Source organism: Theobroma cacao, chromosome 2 (assembly GCF_053813885.1).
Source record: "Theobroma cacao isolate CCN51 chromosome 2, ASM5381388v1, whole genome shotgun sequence".
NCBI classification, from domain to species: domain Eukaryota; kingdom Viridiplantae; phylum Streptophyta; class Magnoliopsida; order Malvales; family Malvaceae; genus Theobroma; species Theobroma cacao.
In genome coordinates, this window is record NC_142640.1 from 5,713,415 (window position 1) to 5,733,053 (window position 19,639).

At 36.5% G+C, this 19,639-nt stretch overlaps 3 protein-coding genes across 8 annotated transcripts; all 3 read left to right on the forward strand.

Annotated features, from left to right (window-relative positions):
* Positions 1 to 2,128: 2,128 nt before the first annotated feature.
* LOC18608029 (uncharacterized) lies at positions 2,129 to 3,992 on the forward strand. Its single transcript, XM_018114524.2, has one exon. The coding sequence runs from the start codon at positions 2,210 to 2,212 to the stop codon at positions 3,800 to 3,802; it is 1,593 nt and encodes a 530-aa protein (XP_017970013.1). The 5' UTR covers positions 2,129 to 2,209; the 3' UTR covers positions 3,803 to 3,992.
* A 3,731-nt stretch (positions 3,993 to 7,723) lies between these two features.
* Positions 7,724 to 14,094, forward strand: LOC18608031 (alpha-L-fucosidase 2-like). Its single transcript, XM_007042499.3, has 10 exons — positions 7,724 to 8,121; positions 8,417 to 8,562; positions 9,110 to 10,011; positions 10,301 to 10,433; positions 10,808 to 10,966; positions 11,927 to 12,151; positions 12,245 to 12,346; positions 12,439 to 12,574; positions 12,980 to 13,175; positions 13,513 to 14,094. Exons 1-10 carry the CDS (start codon positions 7,911 to 7,913, stop codon positions 13,832 to 13,834), a joined length of 2,532 nt encoding a protein of 843 aa, XP_007042561.2. The 5' UTR covers positions 7,724 to 7,910; the 3' UTR covers positions 13,835 to 14,094.
* Positions 14,095 to 14,175: 81 nt separating this feature from the next.
* LOC18608032 (alpha-L-fucosidase 2-like) lies at positions 14,176 to 19,406 on the forward strand. 6 transcript variants are annotated; one of them, XM_018115297.2, is made up of 11 exons: positions 14,176 to 14,320; positions 14,469 to 14,701; positions 14,990 to 15,135; positions 15,315 to 16,168; positions 16,355 to 16,487; positions 16,910 to 17,068; positions 17,365 to 17,589; positions 17,669 to 17,770; positions 17,886 to 18,021; positions 18,547 to 18,742; positions 19,054 to 19,406. In XM_018115297.2, exons 2-11 carry the CDS (start codon positions 14,479 to 14,481, stop codon positions 19,364 to 19,366), a joined length of 2,487 nt encoding a protein of 828 aa, XP_017970786.1. In that variant the 5' UTR covers positions 14,176 to 14,320; positions 14,469 to 14,478; the 3' UTR covers positions 19,367 to 19,406. The 6 variants fall into 6 exon arrangements, with proteins under 6 accessions (XP_017970786.1, XP_017970787.1, XP_088659759.1 ...); XM_018115298.2 differs by having other exon boundaries at positions 14,220 to 14,701; positions 17,901 to 18,021; XM_088803633.1 differs by lacking the exon at positions 18,547 to 18,742 and having other exon boundaries at positions 14,220 to 14,701.
* The last annotated feature ends 233 nt before the right edge of the window (positions 19,407 to 19,639 follow it).

Genomic DNA, 19,639 nt, shown 5'->3' on the forward strand with positions numbered 1-19,639 from the left:
ACTGCTAATCGGCCCATTAGGCCGCATCTAAAACAAAACTTTGCTATAACAAGAAAATGATTCCAGTTGAGTCAGGCCGGCCCAGAAAACCCTTACCAACGGGCCATATTGGCCGGGCCACTAGGCCCATTAAATGACTACACATGTTTTTTTTTAATTAAAAACTCTATTTTTTACTGAAATGAAATTTTTATGTTGCACGATTACTGATATTGACATGAGCAACCCACCAGTCTAGATTATCTTGCATGGGACAATTGCTACTAGAAATTAGTATATTAGAAAAACTATGATCCATAAAAATTAAGTAGGAATTATAATCAGTTCTAAATGGCGATTGGCTAAAAGCCAATTTCACAAGAGCTCAACAGATACTGCTATACTAGCTAGATACTCCATCGCTATCCCAATTCTTGAACTCGATTGGTTGTCGGCATTCAATCTAATTAATTAAAGCTGCAAAATTAAATAATTTGCAGGCGTCCGATCTAAGTAAACTACACAATTTATGATTCCCAAGATATTGTCGAGACATTGATAGGATAAGAACGGAGATTAATGATACGGGGCTTTAGTTTTTCTCTTCCTGTTAATTTTTTTGTGATCCAAATTCAGACATGCAAATTTGTCCAATTTCGCATGTGGAAGGACACGCATGGGCCGCTACATCCAGAGAACGTCAAACTACCACGTCCCGCCTTTGCTATAGTCCATGCAAACGACCATCGTTCCCAGGTCTTGAAACTAGATAACGAAAGAATTGAAAGGAAAGTGAAAGAAAAATCAACAGTAGTAAACAAGGGCGGAGCGTCCCTTTGTAACGGTGTCCCCTCAAAATTTTAGAAATTTTTTATAAAATATATATTTTTTAATAATTTCTTAAAATAATTTTTATTAAATAATTAATATAATTAAAAAATAAATAAAATAATCTTACAAGCTCCATTCAATTTCACTCAAATTCTTAAATTTTTTTATTTTTTAAATTTCTCCACCAATTTTTCTCTCTTTTCTTTTCTATTCTTGTGTTGTGAAATTATAAAAAGGTAAAATTTTTATTTAATTTTTTCTATTTATATTATTATTATTTATACTTATTTATTTTTTTCAATTATATTCTATTTGTTCATATATTTTAAGTTTTTATAGATTTTTTTTTAAAATTTCTATGAATCATCAACTATATTTTTTTTTTGTTATATAGTTTATATCTCCTACTTGCTATGTTTTTTTTTTCTGTTATGCAGATTTTATTTTTAATGATTTTAATTTTTAAAAAATAAAAAATTATTGTATATGTAATTCTCAAATATAAGTTATAGTGTTACATTATTAATTGTTGTTTAAAATTTCACTAATATATTATTTTTTTATTAATCCTAATTATATAAGAAAAAATTATCTTGAATATATGTTTTTAATGTATTTTACGTTTTATATTTAGTTGAAAGAAAATTATTTTAAGTATAAGAAGAAATTATTGATTCTGTATATTATATTTAACTATTTATATTTTACGCATTATAGTTTAATATTTAGTATTATAAACTTAAATATAATAAAATAAAAATATTAGATGTTGACTACATTAATTTTTTAGTCGTTTATATTGATAAAAACAAGACTTCAAAATATAATGGATGATAAGTTTTTTACAAATAATTTAGTTGTTTATATTAAAAAAAATATTGTCATCGTTGAACAAAACTTTTTTAGAGTGCTATTATAAGTTTTTTTCTTTTGTTTTTTTTTATTTACATGTTATATAGAACTATTGTTAATTATAAATTTTTTTATTATTAATGGTTAAGTTCAATATATTAGTTTTAAAATTTTTTAATATTTATTCTTTTTAGCCTTTGGTCCCATCAATAAAAATTATCTAACTCCATCCCTGGTAGTAAATATGAAAATCATAAAACATTTGATTTATTGATTAATGAATTATTTTACTTATAAAAATAAGATTCAAAATTTTTTCCTCAATTATAAAAAAATAAAAAAAAACTTTCAACTGGACCATTTAGCACCACCAGTTCCAGGCAGTTTTTAATTTCTTTCTTTCGTGGCTTATGTTACTTGCAAGTTGGCGAATCTACCATCACTAGTTCTTTCCTTAAATGAACAACAGCATGAATCTTATCTCTCAACTCTTTCTCATCTCCCAAGCACTCCAAACCACACAACCCCTGAAACCCACCGAGCAAAAATGATGGACATTTGGTCTTGGATATGTGAGCTTCCTAACTCAGAAGAGTGGGCCGAGTCTGACTCACCATTAATCTTTACTCTCGCGAGTGCTAAAGTACGGAACCAAGGCGATTCGACTCGTTCAATCCAACTCAGAGCTGAGCGTACCTCAGGGTCCAATTTAGAGGTCTTGGTGACCTTCAACATATGCTTCGAAGGTTTTCAAGCTTCCAATGCTCAAAAGCCTCTCTGGGTTTCTGACACGTGCCCTCTATTATCAGAGCAACCGTTCCTCCCTCTAGTACTCCAGCTCCTCCAAGAAATCATCAACCGTTCACCTTCAGTGCCTGACAGCACCTGCCCAAGGTCCCAGCTCCAGAGACTCAAACCCGAACCCATCTCTTGGATCATGGAGTCTCACTCACCCGACTCATTTTCAAGGTTCTTTAACTTGGTCTTTCTCACGCGCTTGTTTTGGTTGTGTGCTTGTGATGCTCCTAGTGAAGTTGGATCCTTCTATTTTCAATCTTTACTAGGTCCAAATATCGAAGCCTTAACGTGTAAAGAAGCGCCCGTGCTGCGGACCTTTCTGGTTTCTGTTGGTGTAGACACCGAGCTATGTTTCATGCGAACCTTGGGGTACATTTTGGCAAAATGGATCATTTTAAGGGAGGTTAGCGTTGGATTACAAACATTAACTCCTTTGCCAAGGCAGCACTTGGGAATTTCGTATGCAACTGAGGCTCATGGCTTTTGGACCTTGAAGGGATATGCGCCTGTTAACGCAATGAAGCTGACGCATTCAAGTAATCAGAAAAGTATATTTCCTGCCATTGGAGCCAAGGAGTCTTTGTTAAGATACGCCCTGGCACACCAGCAGCTTGAGGCAGTCATTCAATTGGAATACTCCGTTGGATTCTATGATGGGTATATTCAGGTAAATGCCTGTGTTGATAACTTACGCTTCCACGTGGCTAAATTAGGATTCCGTAAAAAAGAGGATGACATGGATTATTTTGAGGAAAGACATTTTCCATCGAGGATCCGGGTTTGGGTTGGGCCGGAAGTTGGGTCAACATATGTGTACGGGTTAAGCTTGGGTCGCTCCACAAACAATGGAGAAAGAGAAATAGAAACGCAAAGAATCGTTAAAGGGAGTATCCGAAACCAAAAAAATCCACAGGTTAAAGCCAGATCAAGAGTGTCCTTGAGGAACAAGATGAAGAATTGGAGGTGGGATCAAGACGCTGAAGGGAACGCTGCGGTGTTCGATGCAGTTTTATGTGACAACGTGACAGGTCACGAAATTGCCACATGCAAGTCGTTGAATTATGGTAACGGTGGCAACGGCGACAATAGTTTACAGAATAGGTATTATGGAGTCAATAGGCCATTTACGAAAACTGGTGGGTTGGTTTTTGCTGGGGATGATTATGGAGAGCGAGTAGCGTGGAGATTAAGCAGAGAAATGGAAGGCAGTGTTCTGAAATGGAGAATTGGAGGGGAAGTTTGGTTAAGTTATTGGCCTAATAATGTGGGTACTTCTTATATCGAGACAAGGTGCGTGGAATGGTGTGACGAAGTTGATTTGCCATTGATTACTGCAAAATAGAATGGGAGATTTTCAGCTTGTAGACATATAACCTATTGCGTATAATGTAATAGCACTTATTATAGTAGAAGCTTTCCTAGTCCCAAATTAGCTTCCACAATCGTTCTAGGTCAGTCCTTTCGTAGGAGAAATGTACTGAACAAGAGAAGTAGAAATAAAATTTGGCAGCCCATCAAAAGCTTTTACTGTTCTTCTTCTGTTTTTTTTTTTTTTATAAATTTTTGGGCCATTTTTCTCCCTTTGCTTTCTCATCTATAAATAGTAGTGATTGGTTTTAACGTTTGATAACCATCTTGAAATCAATCAAGAGAATCCCGATGCTTATTCAACAAAAAAAAAAAAGGGATTTAGAAAGCAAAAGAGGAGTTTGAAAAATGTCTTGAATGCTCTGCATTCAACGAACCTTCGTCCTTCCCATGGAATTTGGGTGCCAAGTAATTAGCTAGCTACTATCAATCTGAGGGCCGATGCTATCCATCATAAAGCATTGTTAAGTAAGTCATCACTTTATATAAAAAGTTGCAAAACACAATAAACTTCTAATCCCATAGATTGGGCAAAGGGACAAAAATAGTAAGAGAAAGTTCAAAACCTCCTGAAACCGTTTACCCAAAGTCATCTATAAGATTTATTTTCTAGTTACAGCAACTAAATTTGTGCAACCGAAATTGGTCATTTGAGAAACTATAATTTAATAGAGTGAAACAGTTCTTTTTATTATTAAAAAATTAAAATACAATAAAATTATGATTTTTCATATTAAGTCAAAGATTTTTGATAAAATTACAAGATATTATTTCTTAAGCATTATTATTTTTTGCAAAATGCAACATGTGATTACGACTCAAAGTGAAACAAAAAAATTAAAATTATATAAATATTTAGTGCTGTACACGAAAAAGAATTCGAATCAAATAAAATTTAGAATTAAATCTCGTCGAGTTAAAACTCAACATCGGTGAAAGTAGGAAAATAGTCTAAAGAGTAGATAAAAAGTACAGAAAAATATTGTAATTTATTCAGTTACATTGGCTTGAAGCTTTGGAGGTACGTTCACTGTTTTCTTTTCTTTCTTTTTCTTCCGAGGGACCGTCATCAGGCTTTGAGATTGATCGTCGCAGACTTACAGTCAGTACTTTACTCATTGTATAACTTTGTATTTTCCCAGTTTTGCTCTTATATTCATACTCACTCTCTTTTATTCGGAAGAATATACGATCCTTTCTCTCTTAAAAGAATTAGGATCAGGTCTTCTTTGCTATATTATGATTTTCTTTTCTTTTCCTTTTTTTTTTTTTGTAATTTTACTCTTGAATTATATATATGATTACTGTATCTTCATCTAGTACAATTTTACAGGATTTCTCTCATTTCTTTGAATGGTCTTTTGTTGGCATCTTTGAGAGTGAACCTAGGGTTTACTATTGTTGGGTTTCTCTTTGTTTTTCTGTTGGTGTGGCTTCAATAATTGATCTTTCAGAGACATTAGATGGATGCCAAGTGCTATCATTCTTGATATGTGTTAGTACTATTTTCCATAAGAATGTTTCTTTTGGTTCCGTACATCACCAATGTAATGTTCCATTTGAACAGGACTCACGTTTCAAATGACGAGTATCCTTGAAATTACGGAACCAAAGTGTCTATGCGGACTTCCCGCTAGACTGAGAAAATCTCGAACCTCCCCAGACCTCATTAGGCTGTTCTACGACTGTCCCAGGGATGGTGAATATGTAAGTATTTCTTTGTTTCTTTTTGTACTTTTAGAATTTGCCATTTCCGTGCCTTGAGACAATGGTCGTAATTGTCCGTCCTGGATATTGCTAGCAATGTGCATTCTTCTGTTGGTTTGATGAGCTACTTCCAACAAATGATAGACACGAAGAACTGGAAGAAGAAATAATCAATCTCGAACGGCTACTTGACTTTGAAAGGAGTATCTGGGAGCAAGAAAAATTAGAGTTAACATCCGAATTGTCTATCCTTCAAGCAGAGCTAGACGGTATCAAGGAAAAAATCAAAATAGCAAACGAGTCGGATCTTATGCCTCCTCTCGATAGATTATCCACAGCAGATGAGGCCAATCAGTCAACAATAGATCTGCATATGATACCCCAACAAGAAAGACATGGCGCAGAACCAATTGGTCCCATACCACTCAGTCCTCAATGAGAATTTAACCGACCAAAAGTCTTCAAGCTTTTCAAAATTCCTCAACAGCCAATAGATACAATCAATTAATTTCATCCAAATCTTCAATAACATTACCCCTCAAAGACCTGCAACACCAAAGGCTTTGGTCCAAAATCCGCTCCTCAATCCCACCTAGTAGCACGTGTCTGTGAATGACAGACACCAAAACAAGTCCAAGATCAACTCCCCAAAATCAAACCCTTGAAAGAAAATTGAGGAACCTTCTTCAACGCAAAGGCTCCGTCCAGAGTCCCCTCCAAACCAGAAATTTCAAAGACAATGCAAAGGTACACTCTAGAGTGTAAAAAATCCAAAAACCTTGCTCCTCCTTGGCCTCCTCCAAAGTTGCAGAGTGTTTTCAAGTAAGTAACTTGGGTTTCATCTACTCTCTAATTAAATGCTATGCCACGACTGGTGATGGAGCTACTAGAAAAGGCTAACGCCAAATTATTCACATAATCCTCATTACCCTGCGAATATCATAGACACCTGAGTAGGAGAATGATTTGATTTGTCAGAACAAACTATTCTCCGGAGACTAGCTCAGAAAAGTTCTTAGAACACCTATGTTCTTTGATTTGATTTGTCATGATTTCACGTTCCAGATTTCATGTCCAGTTTACTAAGAACCTTAAGGTTGATGTTCCAATGAGTATAAGTTACCTCGCTCAAGGTGCTTGGTTTTTGCCTTGTAAGGGAAAGCCCCATTTTTCCTTTTGCTTCAAGAAAACAAATATGAATGTTTTGCCTAGCCGCCCACGGCTGCAAGATATGGACTCGAACTTATTATCTAGCCCCAATTTTGACGAGAAACCCATCTGGAGCATTCTTTATTTAATAGAAAGAAATGTTTTTCTTAGATTGCTTAATTAATTGGGCCATGTTGCGATTGGCATATCTTGGAACTGGTGAAGTCCCCAAGTCTCTGGTTGTTCACAAGAATTGTCCTTGTTTTTATAAAATATCATTTACTGGGACAGAAGGGAGAGTGACGTGTGAAGATTCAATATATTAAGCGTTCCAACGTTCCAAAGATGTGGTGAATTTAAAATTGGAAAAAAAAATTGACTAGAAATATGGAACAACTTCAATTAATGCTGGCACTTTGGGCATATAGGCTAAGGAAACGGAGAATCAAAATCCCAGATCCTTTGCCTCCTCTTTTGGAATCATATCCTATGCAAATGTCATTCACCCGGCCCATCATCGACCTTTTCCAGTAAGTGTTTCATTGATTGAGGTGAAGGGTACCCAGCAAAAAGAGAAGACTGTCATTCATTTTAACTTATGGTTATGATGATGTTCTTTGAATTTAAGTACGAAAAATGTAAAAATTTAAGTTTATCTAGATAGCAGAAACTTGTTTTGATGCTCTTGGTAATTTCCTTTTAAGAAAGTTGACTATACAAAGTCTCGGATTAATCAAAAGTTTCTTATTTACTCCAAAATACACTGCTTGTCAATAAGTTGCACTGGTTTCCCGATGATCTGATCAGGAAACTTTCTCACCGCCACCATGGTTGTTCGATGAAAAAAACTTGTCGCAGTAGTAGTAAAAATTGAAAATGAGGCAAATCTTTCTAGTGTTTCTCGTGATAACTGTGTCAGGCTGTCACGTAAACAACATGGCGCCGCGTGCGCCATGCCAATAATCTTTTCTTTTTATTCAAAGGTATGTGTGGGTCCCACGTTTCGGCTGCCGCGTTTATATGCCGTGTATGTAATGTATCACTCAATATCTCAACCCCACACTCCCACCTGCCTCGCTGCTCACTGTTCTTAGTTCTTAAATCCTCAGAGTTCTCACCCTCTTTCTAGCCTTTTTCATCTTCTGTTTCTTTGTCTTTGCTTGGTGAGTTAGTCATAAATTTTTGGTTGGTTTTTTGCTTCTGGGTGGTGTCCGTTGGGGGTGGTGATGGACGATGGGGAGTGGGTTCTGGTGCGGAAACCCGCAGAGAAGGACATTTGGAACCCCACCTCCATGGCCCTTGCCGACACTTCCAAGCCGTTGAAAGTTACGTTCAGTGGACCTGCCAAGCACTGGACTGACGCAATTCCCATCGGAAATGGTCGCCTTGGCGCCATGGTGTGGGGCGGCATTGCATCGGAAACTCTCCAGCTCAATGGTAATTAAATTCCAAAAGCAACCCATTACATAACTTGTTTAGAGAAAAGAGGAAGATTTTCTTCTTCCTTTTTTTCGCATTATACATGTTCTTGTAGCTTTTTATTGTAAATGTAACACTTTTATATTATGAGTAAAAGAAATGATGAAATGGTTTTTGACTTTTTATACCTTTTTATCTTTGTTTTTGTCTACTATAAAGATCAATTGAAGATTTGATATGCAATGATCGGTTGCTATTCTGTAATGTGTATAAAAGCAAACTTTAATTAGGCAATGTTGTTATTGCTTTGTAGAGGACACTTTGTGGACTGGGATTCCAGGGAATTACACGAATCCTGATGCTCCAGCCGCCTTAGCGGAGGTTAGAAAACTTGTTGACAGTGGTGAGTATGCTGAGGCTACAAAAGCAGCGGTCAAGTTGTCAGACCATCCCTCTGATGTACGGTTACTTGTTTTATCTCTAGCATAACTATATTTTTTTTATCGTGTATGCTAGTGTGTTTGCGTTTTTAGATGTTATTTCTCATGTGAAACCATATTGCTAGGCGGCATTGGATGTTTAGTTACTTGGGTAGGTAACAAAAATTTGTTATTTGGACATTTTGTATCTATTATATGACCAGAATATGGGGTTTAAACATAATACTACCTCAATTTTCTGAAGCAGAAGAGACATGTTGGGAGATGGACTACAAAAATACTTTTGCATAATTTATGCATGTGTTAGCTGCCCTTAAATTTTGATGCTTCTGGCTTGAAAAACAGTGAAATAGTGAAGGCTCTCATTTAATTGTGCTGTCTCCTGATTTTTCTTCAGTTTGTCCATGAGGTTCGCCTACTTACTGTATTGTTCTTGTCAATTGCCTCGGAGCTTCTTTTTATAGGAAACTTTTGAGCTTTGACTTCAACTTCAATGAATTCTTACTTCATGTAACACATCAAGTTCTGGTTCGAGCTCTGTTCTAATGATCTTTTTAATGATGAAGGTTTACCAACTTCTGGGTGATATCAAACTAGAGTTTGATGATTCACATATTAAGTATACAGAAGGTACATATCGCAGAGAGCTTGACTTGGAATCTGCAACAGCAGCGGTGAAATATTCTGTTGGTGATGTTGAATTTACTAGGGAACATTTTGTTTCAAATCCTGATCAGGTTATAGTAACAAAGATTTCTGGAAGCAAACCTAAGTCTCTGTCATTTACAGTTTCTCTAGACAGCAAGTTACATCATGATTCTCAAGCAAATGGGAAAAATCAGATTATAATGCAAGGAAGTTGTCCTGGTAAAAGAATCGCACCAAAAGCTAGTGCGAATGAGAATCCGAAGGGAATTCAGTTTGCTGCATGTCTTGAATTACAAATTAGTGAAGGAGGTGTTGTAAGCATTTTAGATGACAAGAAGTTGAAGGTTGAAGATTCAGATTGGGCCGTTCTGCTTCTGGTTGCTTCTTCTTCGTTTGATGGTCCATTCACTATGCCTTCAGAATCTAGGAAAGATCCCACTTCAGAGTCTATCAATGCGTTGAAGTCTATAAAAAACTTGTCATATTCTGATCTTTATGCCCACCACTTGGATGATTATCAGAATCTTTTTCACCGTGTATCTCTGCAGCTTTCAAAAAGTTCAAAGAGCAATTTAAAAGATGGCTCTCTGGCTATGAAGAAGGTTAAATCTTCTACAACTAATTTATATTTCAGTAAAAGTGAAGATGATGCAGTTTCAACTGCAGAGAGGGTGAAATCTTTTCAAACAGATGAAGATCCTTCCTTTGTGGAGCTTTTGTTTCAATATGGTCGGTATTTGCTTATTTCTTCTTCACGGCCAGGAACTCAGGTGTCAAATTTGCAGGGTATTTGGAGCAAGGATATTGAGCCAGCATGGGAGTATGTTTTCAACTCTCTCATACACACCCCTTCTTGGTTCCTTTCCTTATACTTTCATTAAATTTGGTGTTTTCTGCTTGCTGCAATTTCTTCCTACCTGTTGAGACGTCCCAGATCAGTAATTTCTCCATTCCTTGTATATATTTATATATGAATGGAACAAATATGCAGCTATATCTTATACCAATTCAATATCTGAGCAAAAGTTATTACCAACAAATGAAATTTAATTTGTCACTGCTATATCAGGATTTGATGATTTCTCTCTCTCTTCTTTTTAATTCTTCAGTGGCGCTCCTCATCTGAATATTAATCTTCAAATGAACTATTGGCCATCCCTTTCTTGCAACCTGAAAGAGTGCCAGGAACCTTTGTTCGATTATATTTCCAGTCTGTCAATCAATGGGAGTAAAACTGCAAAAGTAAGTTTCTTTTGTTACTTTTCCTCTCCTAAAAATGTATTTAGTCCTCTGGCCAAGTTAAAAAAAAAAAAAATCTATTTAGTTTATCAAATATTTAGTTTCAGGGAAATTTTTTAAATATGAGAGTCTCTTTAATTTGTGTTGGAGGCAACCTCTAAAAAAATTTGTCTTGTTATTTCTTACCCTTAGTTTTACATCAAATTTTCATGTCTGCTTACCTCAGCATCTGAAGAATGGCCTAAAACAATCATAATGACCACCAACCTTGCTGTCTCCATCTGTTTGTTGTCCATGAAGGATTTTTTTTTTTACCTGCAGATGTCTTTCTACATCTTCTAAGTGTAAATTTCTTATTTAGTCAATGAATGTTGCAGGTGAATTATGAAGCAGGTGGTTGGGTTGCACATCAAGTGTCTGACATATGGGCAAAAACATCGCCAGATCGAGGTGAGGCTGTATGGGCTTTATGGCCAATGGGGGGAGCTTGGCTCTGCACCCATCTTTGGGAGCATTTCGCCTATACAATGGATAAAGTAAGATGCCGTAGTTCTAGTCGTCTTGCCTTCTAATTGTTTGTTTTACATTTATTATGAGTTTTTTGTTATCAACTTCACTGCAGATTCTTCTTTAAAGATGTCATATGAGAATGATTCATGTACTTATGCTAATAATACATAGATGCAAATCTTAGAGATTATGTTGCACTAATGATCTGGGGAAGGCTGTATTCAGATAAGCATGAGGCTTCCTTCAGAAAATATTGTTGTTTTTTGTCCTTTTTTCAGTCAGATTAATTGTTTTCTTGCATACTAAACTATAATTTACTGTTGCACTTGAGCATTTGGCTCAATGGTTGGTGCCTATCCCCTGCTCAACGAGCAGAGTTTGAACTTTTAATCCCCCCTTCCCCAAAAAAAAAGAAAACTATAATTTACTGTTTTGTTGTAGAACACAGAATGAGAAAAAACAATGGGAAAGATGAATCCATGCAACAGCTCACCCATCACCATTAATAATTCGTATATCAAGTTGATGAATGTTTTTCAAAACTGGAATTTTTAGTATCTGAAATGTTGTTCATGGAAAGGAGCCAGACCTTTTAAAGCAAAGCCTTTCAGCCCTGCCTCAGCCTTTAGGAAGTGACCATAAATAGTTTATAATTTGGGAAATGGTTGAAGTCGAGGAGATTGGTTGATGAAGTGAGATTTTCACTTTGTATTTGAATCACGAGACATGAAAAGTTGCCATCCATTTTTAGTTATATATTTGGGACTAGTTTTATTTTTTCACATGTCACATATTATATAATTTTTACATTTTTTTTTGAAAGGTATATATAATTTTTACATTATCAAGGGTGGTTGACTCAATATTTTATGATCTGAGTTTATGGTTTGAACAACTATTCATGAAGTTGATTTATAGAAATGTTAATCTAATGGCTTCATATTTTTTTCTGTTCAAAGGATTTCTAATATTTTCTGCATAATTAGGATTTTCTAAAAAATAAGGCATATCCTTTGTTAGAAGGCTGTACTTTCTTTCTGTTGGACTGGTTGATTGAGGGCCCTGGAGTATATCTGGAAACCAATCCATCAACTTCTCCTGAGCATATGTTTGTTGCTCCTAATGGTGAGCAAGCAAGTGTAAGCTACTCATCAACCATGGACATTGCAATCATAAGAGAAGTGTTCTCTGAAATTGTTTCTGCTGCTGAGGTGAAGTTTTTACTTTATGCTAATAAAAACAGGCCAAGTTTTCTATGTAATATTCTTCATTTCTTTAAATGCTAATCAGTTTTCTGAAGACAGATTTTGGGAAGAAAGGATGATGCTCTCATTGGAAAAGTCCGTGAAGCTCAGCCAAAGTTGTTACCCACAAAAATTGCTAGAGATGGTTCCATTATGGAATGGGTGTGTGCACACCTGGATCCCAATCTTTCTTAAAGTTTTTATAATCGTGTTCAACAAGCTAGATGAAAATATTCTCTTGCCTTTTGGAGCAGGCACAAGATTTTCAGGACCCAGATGTGCATCATCGACATCTATCACACCTTTTTGGCCTGTTTCCCGGGCACACAATTACCGTTGAAAAGACTCCAGACCTCTGTAAAGCTGCTGATAATACCCTCTATAAAAGAGGTATGTGTGATACAATGACTTCATGGTGAATATGCATATCATTTCATACAAAGAAAATAAGTAATAGAAATTAGTTAATTAGGCATTTCAGCAGTATGATTATAGAATATTCTAAAATTTTGAAATGCAAAGACATGTAATGCAACACTTGGATTGGTAGGTTCTATATGAAAAAATGTGTGTTGCCAGAAGCTTCCTATGTTACTTTGTTTTTAAGCATGTTGTCTTCAGAACTTCTATAACCATGGCCTTATGGATTCCAGAACTACGGTATATGCAAACTGTTGCATTAGTACTGTTGGAGAAGTTAGAGCCAGTGACCAAATGAAGATTTATATCATTTTGAACTTTACTATTATGATATTGCTTAAGCAGGATGCTTACATTTTTCATAACCTGAAACAGGGGAGGATGGTCCCGGATGGTCAACTACATGGAAAATTGCTTTGTGGGCACGTCTTCACAACAGTGAGCATGCTTATCGCATGGTCAAGCATTTAATTAGTTTGGTGGATCCAACTCATGAAGGTGACTTTGAGGGAGGACTCTACAGTAACTTGTTCACTGCACATCCTCCTTTTCAAATTGATGCCAATTTTGGGTGAGCGGTATTCTTTGTTATATTACTGAGATTTTGTGGCAATTTTCAGTTCAACATGCCAACAATTAGTTCCACTTCCCAACTCAAAATTTGCATTGAATAATCATGTGGCCTCTTGGCAAGTGGTTGCTGAAGTAAAATTAACTGGCACAGGAAGGAATAAGTGAATGAGATTAGATGGAACTTTAGGCTAGGACGCCTGGTATTTGGCTATTTGAAGCTGTTGAGAGTTAATTACAAACTTGGTATACTTTTGCTGAATATAGAATCCTATTGAGTCATAAATTCACTCAAAAGATTAATTAAACTCTATATTACTCTGTCATGGAAATGCCAGTTTTTCAGCAGCAATTGCAGAAATGCTCGTTCAGAGCACCATGAAGGATCTATACTTGCTCCCTGCTCTTCCCCGGGATAAATGGGCAAATGGTTGCGTGAAAGGATTGAAAGCACGCGGTGGGGTGACAGTCAACATTTGCTGGCAAGAAGGAGATCTAGAGGAAGTGGGGCTTTGGTCCAAGGAGCAAAATTCTGTCGAAAGATTACATTATAGAGGAACAATAATAACGGCAGAGATATCAAGTGGGAAAGTTTACACCTTCAATAGACATCTGAAATGCGTGAGGACATACTCTTTGTCGGAAGCGGCTTTTTCTTGAACAGGGTGTCTCCCTGTCGAGCATTTATTTTGTATCTCCTCATAAATTTTGCACAGGAACTTGGATTCCTTGGCTTTCCTGTTTCATTCTTTCTACATTTATTCTTGTGCCTCACTACAGATAGTAATCTTTTCGGGCATGCATTACATTTCTTCTATAGGATTGTTCAGTTATCGGTTATTTGCCGGTCATGTTGTTTATACACATCTATGTATTGATTTAAGCTCACGCTAAAAGTATAAGCACAAAATTTCAGAAAATACGTGCTCCTGAGACAAACCAAAAATGGAAAATTGCTTTGATGAATCGGCAAATTCCAATTAGGTGGATAATAATATCATGGATGATAAGGCATGGTCAATGTGTCATCGACCGCCAACTGTATCAAGCACACAATCTGTACTAACTTCCAACGTCCAAATGTGGCCCATGCAGATGCAGAGTCCTCAAATCACCAGCCCACCAGCAAAAGCCTTTGATTATTAGGTATGTTGTCACTGCTTGTCATGGAACACCCAGTTCCCAGTTTATACTGGTAAAAGACTAAACAACGTCCAACAAAAGCAAAAAGCGAGAGTAGAAAGAAAGCAATCAAGGTTGATTTGATCGTATTCTTACAGTTTGTAGTTCCTAGATTTCCTGCAATGGGAGATGAAGAGTGGGTTCTGGTGCGGCGACCCACTGTGTCGGACCTCTTGAACCCAAGCTTGATGGTCCCTTCCCACTCCCAGAGTTCAACTTCAAGGCCACTTAAAGTCACTTTCAACGAACCCGCCAAGTACTGGACCGACGCCCTGCCCATCGGCAATGGTCGTCTCGGTGCCATGGTTTGGGGTGGCGTCGCTTCTGAACTTCTCCAGCTCAACGGTAAACTAAAAATAAATTTTCCTCTTCCTTTTTGAGAATTTCTATCGAATTCTGTTTAAAAACTTGTTTACCTTCTGCATTTCTTTTACCATCAAGTTTGGTACATTACTTTTTGGGAAGCCATTTCCTCTTCCTAGCACCAACCATAAAAAAGAAGAAGAGAAAAGACCATTAGAAACTTAGAACTTGTATACATACACGTGGATAGAATACTTGTCTGTGTCTACAAATTATGCCTAAAAATTTAGTAGAAAAGAAAATGACCATATTTTATGAATTATTTTGTAGAGGACACCCTTTGGACTGGGGTTCCTGGAACCTATACAAACCCTAATGCTCCAGATGCACTATCAGAGGTTAGAAATCTTGTTGACAGTGGTCAATATGCTAAAGCTACTGCAGCAGCAGCCAAGTTGGTTGGAAATCCTGCAGATGTATGTTGCTCCATATCCGTTAATGCTTTTTAACTTGTGAAAAAACGTATAACTTATAGAATCCTGAACTTTTTCCTATGGTTTAAGTCATGAAATTAGATGCCAGTTTCAGTGATTCTACTGGACTAATTGAAATTATTCTAAGAATCTATCCTGGTGGTTGTCTTTTGATGATGAAGGTTTACCAACTACTTGGTGATATCAAGCTGGAATTTGATGATTCTCATCTTAATTATGCTAAAGAAACTTATCAGAGAGAGCTGGACTTGGATACTGCAACTGCACGAATAAAATATATTGTAGGCGACATAGAATTTTCCAGGGAGCATTTTGCCTCTAATCCCAACCAAGTAATGGTAACAAAGATTTCTGGAAGCAAACCTGGGTCTCTATCTTTTACTGTATCTCTGGACAGTAAGTTAGATCACCATTGTTGGATGAATGACCAAAGTCAGATTATAATGGAAGGACATTGCCCTGAAAAACGAATCCCACCACAAGTGTCTGCAAATGACAATCCAAAGGGTATTCAGTTTTCTGCTGTTCTTGATTTACAGATTAGTGAGGAGAATGGCATGATACATAATCTAAATGACAACAAGTTGAGGGTTGAAGGTTCAGATTGGGCCATTTTGCTTCTTGTGGCATCATCGTCATTTGATGGGCCATTCACTAAGCCTTCAGATTCTAAGAAGGATCCTACTTCAGATTCTCTCAGTGTCTTGAAGTCAATGAGAAATCTGTCATATGCTGCTCTTTACGCTCATCATATAGATGACTATCAGAATCTTTTTCACCGTGTCTCACTGCAGCTTTCAAAAAGCTCTATATGTAATTTATGTTTCAAGGAAAGTCAAGATGATAGAGTTTCAACAGCAGAGAGAATTAAGTCTTTTCAAATGGATGAAGATCCATCTTTAGTGGAGCTTCTGTTCCAGTTTGGTCGATATTTGCTTATTTCTTCTTCACGGCCTGGAACTCAGGTGGCAAACTTGCAAGGAATATGGAACAAAGATCTTGAGCCAAAATGGGAGTATGTCTACATTCTGTTTCTATTTCTTTCTTTTCTCTTTTTTTTTCTCATTTACTCTCTCTATCTCACTCTTTCTCTTCAATTTGAGCACATGCATGTGTGTCATGCGGAATCCTATATCTATTGCTTTTGTTTCTATCAAGGTATCATCTGGACTGTCACTGACTCTGTAATCTCTGTCTCTAGTGCTGCTCCTCATTTGAACATCAATCTTGAAATGAATTACTGGCCTTCTTTGCCTTGCAACCTTAGTGAATGTCAGGAGCCTTTATTTGATTTTCTCAGTTCCCTATCAGTCAATGGACGCAAAACTGCAAAAGTAAGAAGGTTTTCCCTTTACACTAAATCCTGCTAAACTGATTTAGTCTCATATATATAACTTGTTTATATCTGCTAAATTACCTAGACAGATTCAAGGATTGAGATTTTCCTTGTGTTGTTAATTACTTGATGTAATAGGTCTTGCATTAAGCGTTCAAGTTGTATGCTATAAAGAACTAGGATTGTTTTAGATACACACTTATGTATAAATGGAAATAAATAGATATCTTACTTCTTATTAGGGTTTTGCCTAACTGAGCAACTAGAATACAGCCCTTTCTCCTTTTCCCACCAAGGACCCATAGCCTTACAACTGTGGACCTTGGCAATATTATTATCTTATGACTTATATTTTCCTCCTTTCTTCCATCCTGCATTTCTTCATATGGAAATTTCTTTCTAACTCACGTAATCTAACAGGTCAACTACAAAGCAAATGGTTGGGTTGTACATCATAAATCTGACATATGGGCAAAATCATCAGCAGATGCTGGTGATGTTGACTGGGCATTATGGCCCATGGGTGGAGCCTGGCTTTGTGTCCATCTCTGGGAGCACTATGCATATACCATGGACAATGTGAGATCTTGATATTTTTGTAACTTTTTGCCCATTACCTCCTAAAACTTCATAAAAATTAGTTCCTTGTTAGGAATGCCATTTTTTTCTCTTATCTCAGAATGTTCAAGGTGTTGTACATTAAGCACACACTATTAAATGCCTTCATGACCAAGAGTACAACTTTACTCATTTCTTTTATTAACTGAGAAGAATTTACTTATTTAGTTCTTGTGGAATAATAATGCTGATACTGTGATATTCTTATCACAAATTACATTAAAGAAATGAGTATTAATGCTCTTCTATGTGTTTAGGATTTTCTTAAAGACAAGGCATATCCTTTGTTGGAAGGATGTGGGTTATTTCTGTTAGATTGGTTGATTGAAGGACAAGAAGGTTATCTTGAAACTAACCCATCAACCTCTCCTGAACATGACTTTATCGCTCCAGATGGTAACCGTGCTAGTGTGAGCTATTCATCAACCATGGACATGGCAATCATAAAAGAAGTCTTTTATGTGATCCTTTCAGCTGCTGAGGTAAATCCCTTATTCTAAAAGTTAAGAAAGACTCCTATTGTCCATTTCTCTAAATACTTTATATTTAAGAATGGTACAGGTTTTAGATAAAAATGAGGATGATCTAGTAAAAAGAGTGCGTAAGGCTCAATCGAGGCTTTATCCAACCAAAATTGCTAAAGATGGTTGCATTATGGAATGGGTATGTCAGTAGCTTGATTGAAGACCTTCTTTTTGAGTCATAATTCATAAGTTCCTATGTCCACAACATCTGTTGATATTTTTCCTGGTTAAGGATTTTCCTGTTTAACAAACAGGCACAAGATTTTCAGGACCCAGATGTGCATCACCGACATCTTTCACACTTGTTTGGCCTGTTTCCTGGACATACAATAACGATAGAAAGCACACCAGACCTTTGCAAAGCCGCAGAGCATACACTTCATAAGCGAGGTTGGTCTTTGTTTCCTATCTAGGTTGTTTATTGGAGTGTTATCCACACTCTGCAGTTAGTGTCCTGTGCTTTTTTGGTTTCAACTTGTTGGTTTCCTACAGTGATAAAGTTTATACTTGAGAATAATCCTCTAGAGTGAATAAGGGCTTCTTTGACTAAGACAATATGAAATATATAAATAAAAAATCTACATCCATATTAATTGTCAAAATATGAGATTATTATTATTTATTGCATGTCAAAATTATTTATACAATGAGATAAAGGAATTTGTTTATGTTGCCAGAATCAACTGATTGGGTTAAGGCTTAGCTGAGTTTGTTGACGATCAGTCTAAAAACAATTTGTGGATCATACGTACAATAGCACATAGCTCAAGAATTCATTTACTCTAACAACTGTTTCCGTACCCCATTGGATTAAATTATACTCCAGAAGAAAAAATAGACAGTCAAGCTGACTATTACTGAGAGACAAGTAACAGTCAGGTAGTGTTGTCTCTTATAAGTTCATCAATTTACCAGGAGAGGAGGGACCAGGATGGTCAACCACATGGAAAGCTGCTTTGTGGGCACGCCTTCGTAACAGTGAGCATTCTTATCAGATGGTCAAACATTTAATATACTTTGTGGATCCAGAACATGAGAAAGCTTTTGAAGGTGGTCTGTACAGTAATTTGTTTGCAGCACACCCTCCTTTTCAGATTGATGCTAACTTTGGGTAAGCTACGCTGTCTGTTTTTACAAACCTTAGACGTAAAAGAATATTGTTAAGTTGAAAAGTTCCGTGCCTTTCATCTATTTGTTATATCTAGTGATGAACGTCTATGCCATCCTGTGCATTTCCTTGTGTGCATATTTCTTCTTTGAGGCATAGATTCTAGTTCAATTATTCCACTTAAAGAGCATAAATTTTTCTTAATTATTTGACTTTCTGAACCTAGTTGCTTTAGATTAAGCAAGCACTGCCTTCAAGTATTAGAAACACATAAAAATTGACCAAGGTATTATTTCTGCAAATTCTGGTGTCAGTTTTACAGCAGCAGTTGCAGAAATGCTTGTTCAAAGTACCATGGAAGACCTTTACCTGCTTCCTGCTCTTTGCCGGGATAAATGGGCAAATGGATGCGTGAAAGGATTGATGGCACGTGGAGGAGTGACAGTCAACATATGCTGGAAAGAAGGAAATCTTCACGAAGTCGGTCTTTGGTTGAAAAACCAGAATTGTCTGAAAAGATTAAGATTACATTACAGAGAAACTATGGTATCTGTAAATCTATCCTCTGATTTCCTTTACACATACAATGAACAGTTAGAATGTGTGAATACCTACTCCCTCCAATAATAACAAAGATCCGAAATGGATCCTTATGGTGTGTATTCAACTTTGGTCCCTCCTTTCCGCATCATTTGTTGTCCTATATGGATTTGCTTCCTTCATTTTTTGTTCTATCGTTACAGTGGATCATACCGTTCTAATTATTTGTTGGAATAGCAAATGGACAGGCGAGGATTTCTGGGTTTGAACGAGCCCATAAAATTGGTTCCAATCTGGTGCCGTTGTCAGGGCCATATGAGGAGAACAAAGCCCAATTAATGAGAGAAATCTGAAGTATTG

Bases quoted from the DNA above. Each gene is read 5' to 3' on its own strand.
- LOC18608032 (XM_018115297.2), top strand. From the start codon at position 14,479: ATGGGAGATGAAGAGTGGGTTCTGGTGCGGCGACCCACTGTGTCGGAC. The intron at 14,702-14,989 runs GTAAACTAAAAA...ATTATTTTGTAG, and splicing joins TGAACTTCTCCAGCTCAACG to AGGACACCCTTTGGACTGGG. The intron at 18,743-19,053 runs GTAAGCTACGCT...TTCTGGTGTCAG, and splicing joins CAGATTGATGCTAACTTTGG to TTTTACAGCAGCAGTTGCAG.
- LOC18608031 (XM_007042499.3), top strand. From the start codon at position 7,911: ATGGACGATGGGGAGTGGGTTCTGGTGCGGAAACCCGCAGAGAAGGAC. The intron at 8,122-8,416 runs GTAATTAAATTC...ATTGCTTTGTAG, and splicing joins GGAAACTCTCCAGCTCAATG to AGGACACTTTGTGGACTGGG. The intron at 12,152-12,244 runs GTGAAGTTTTTA...TTCTGAAGACAG, and splicing joins AAATTGTTTCTGCTGCTGAG to ATTTTGGGAAGAAAGGATGA.
- LOC18608029 (XM_018114524.2), top strand. From the start codon at position 2,210: ATGATGGACATTTGGTCTTGGATATGTGAGCTTCCTAACTCAGAAGAG.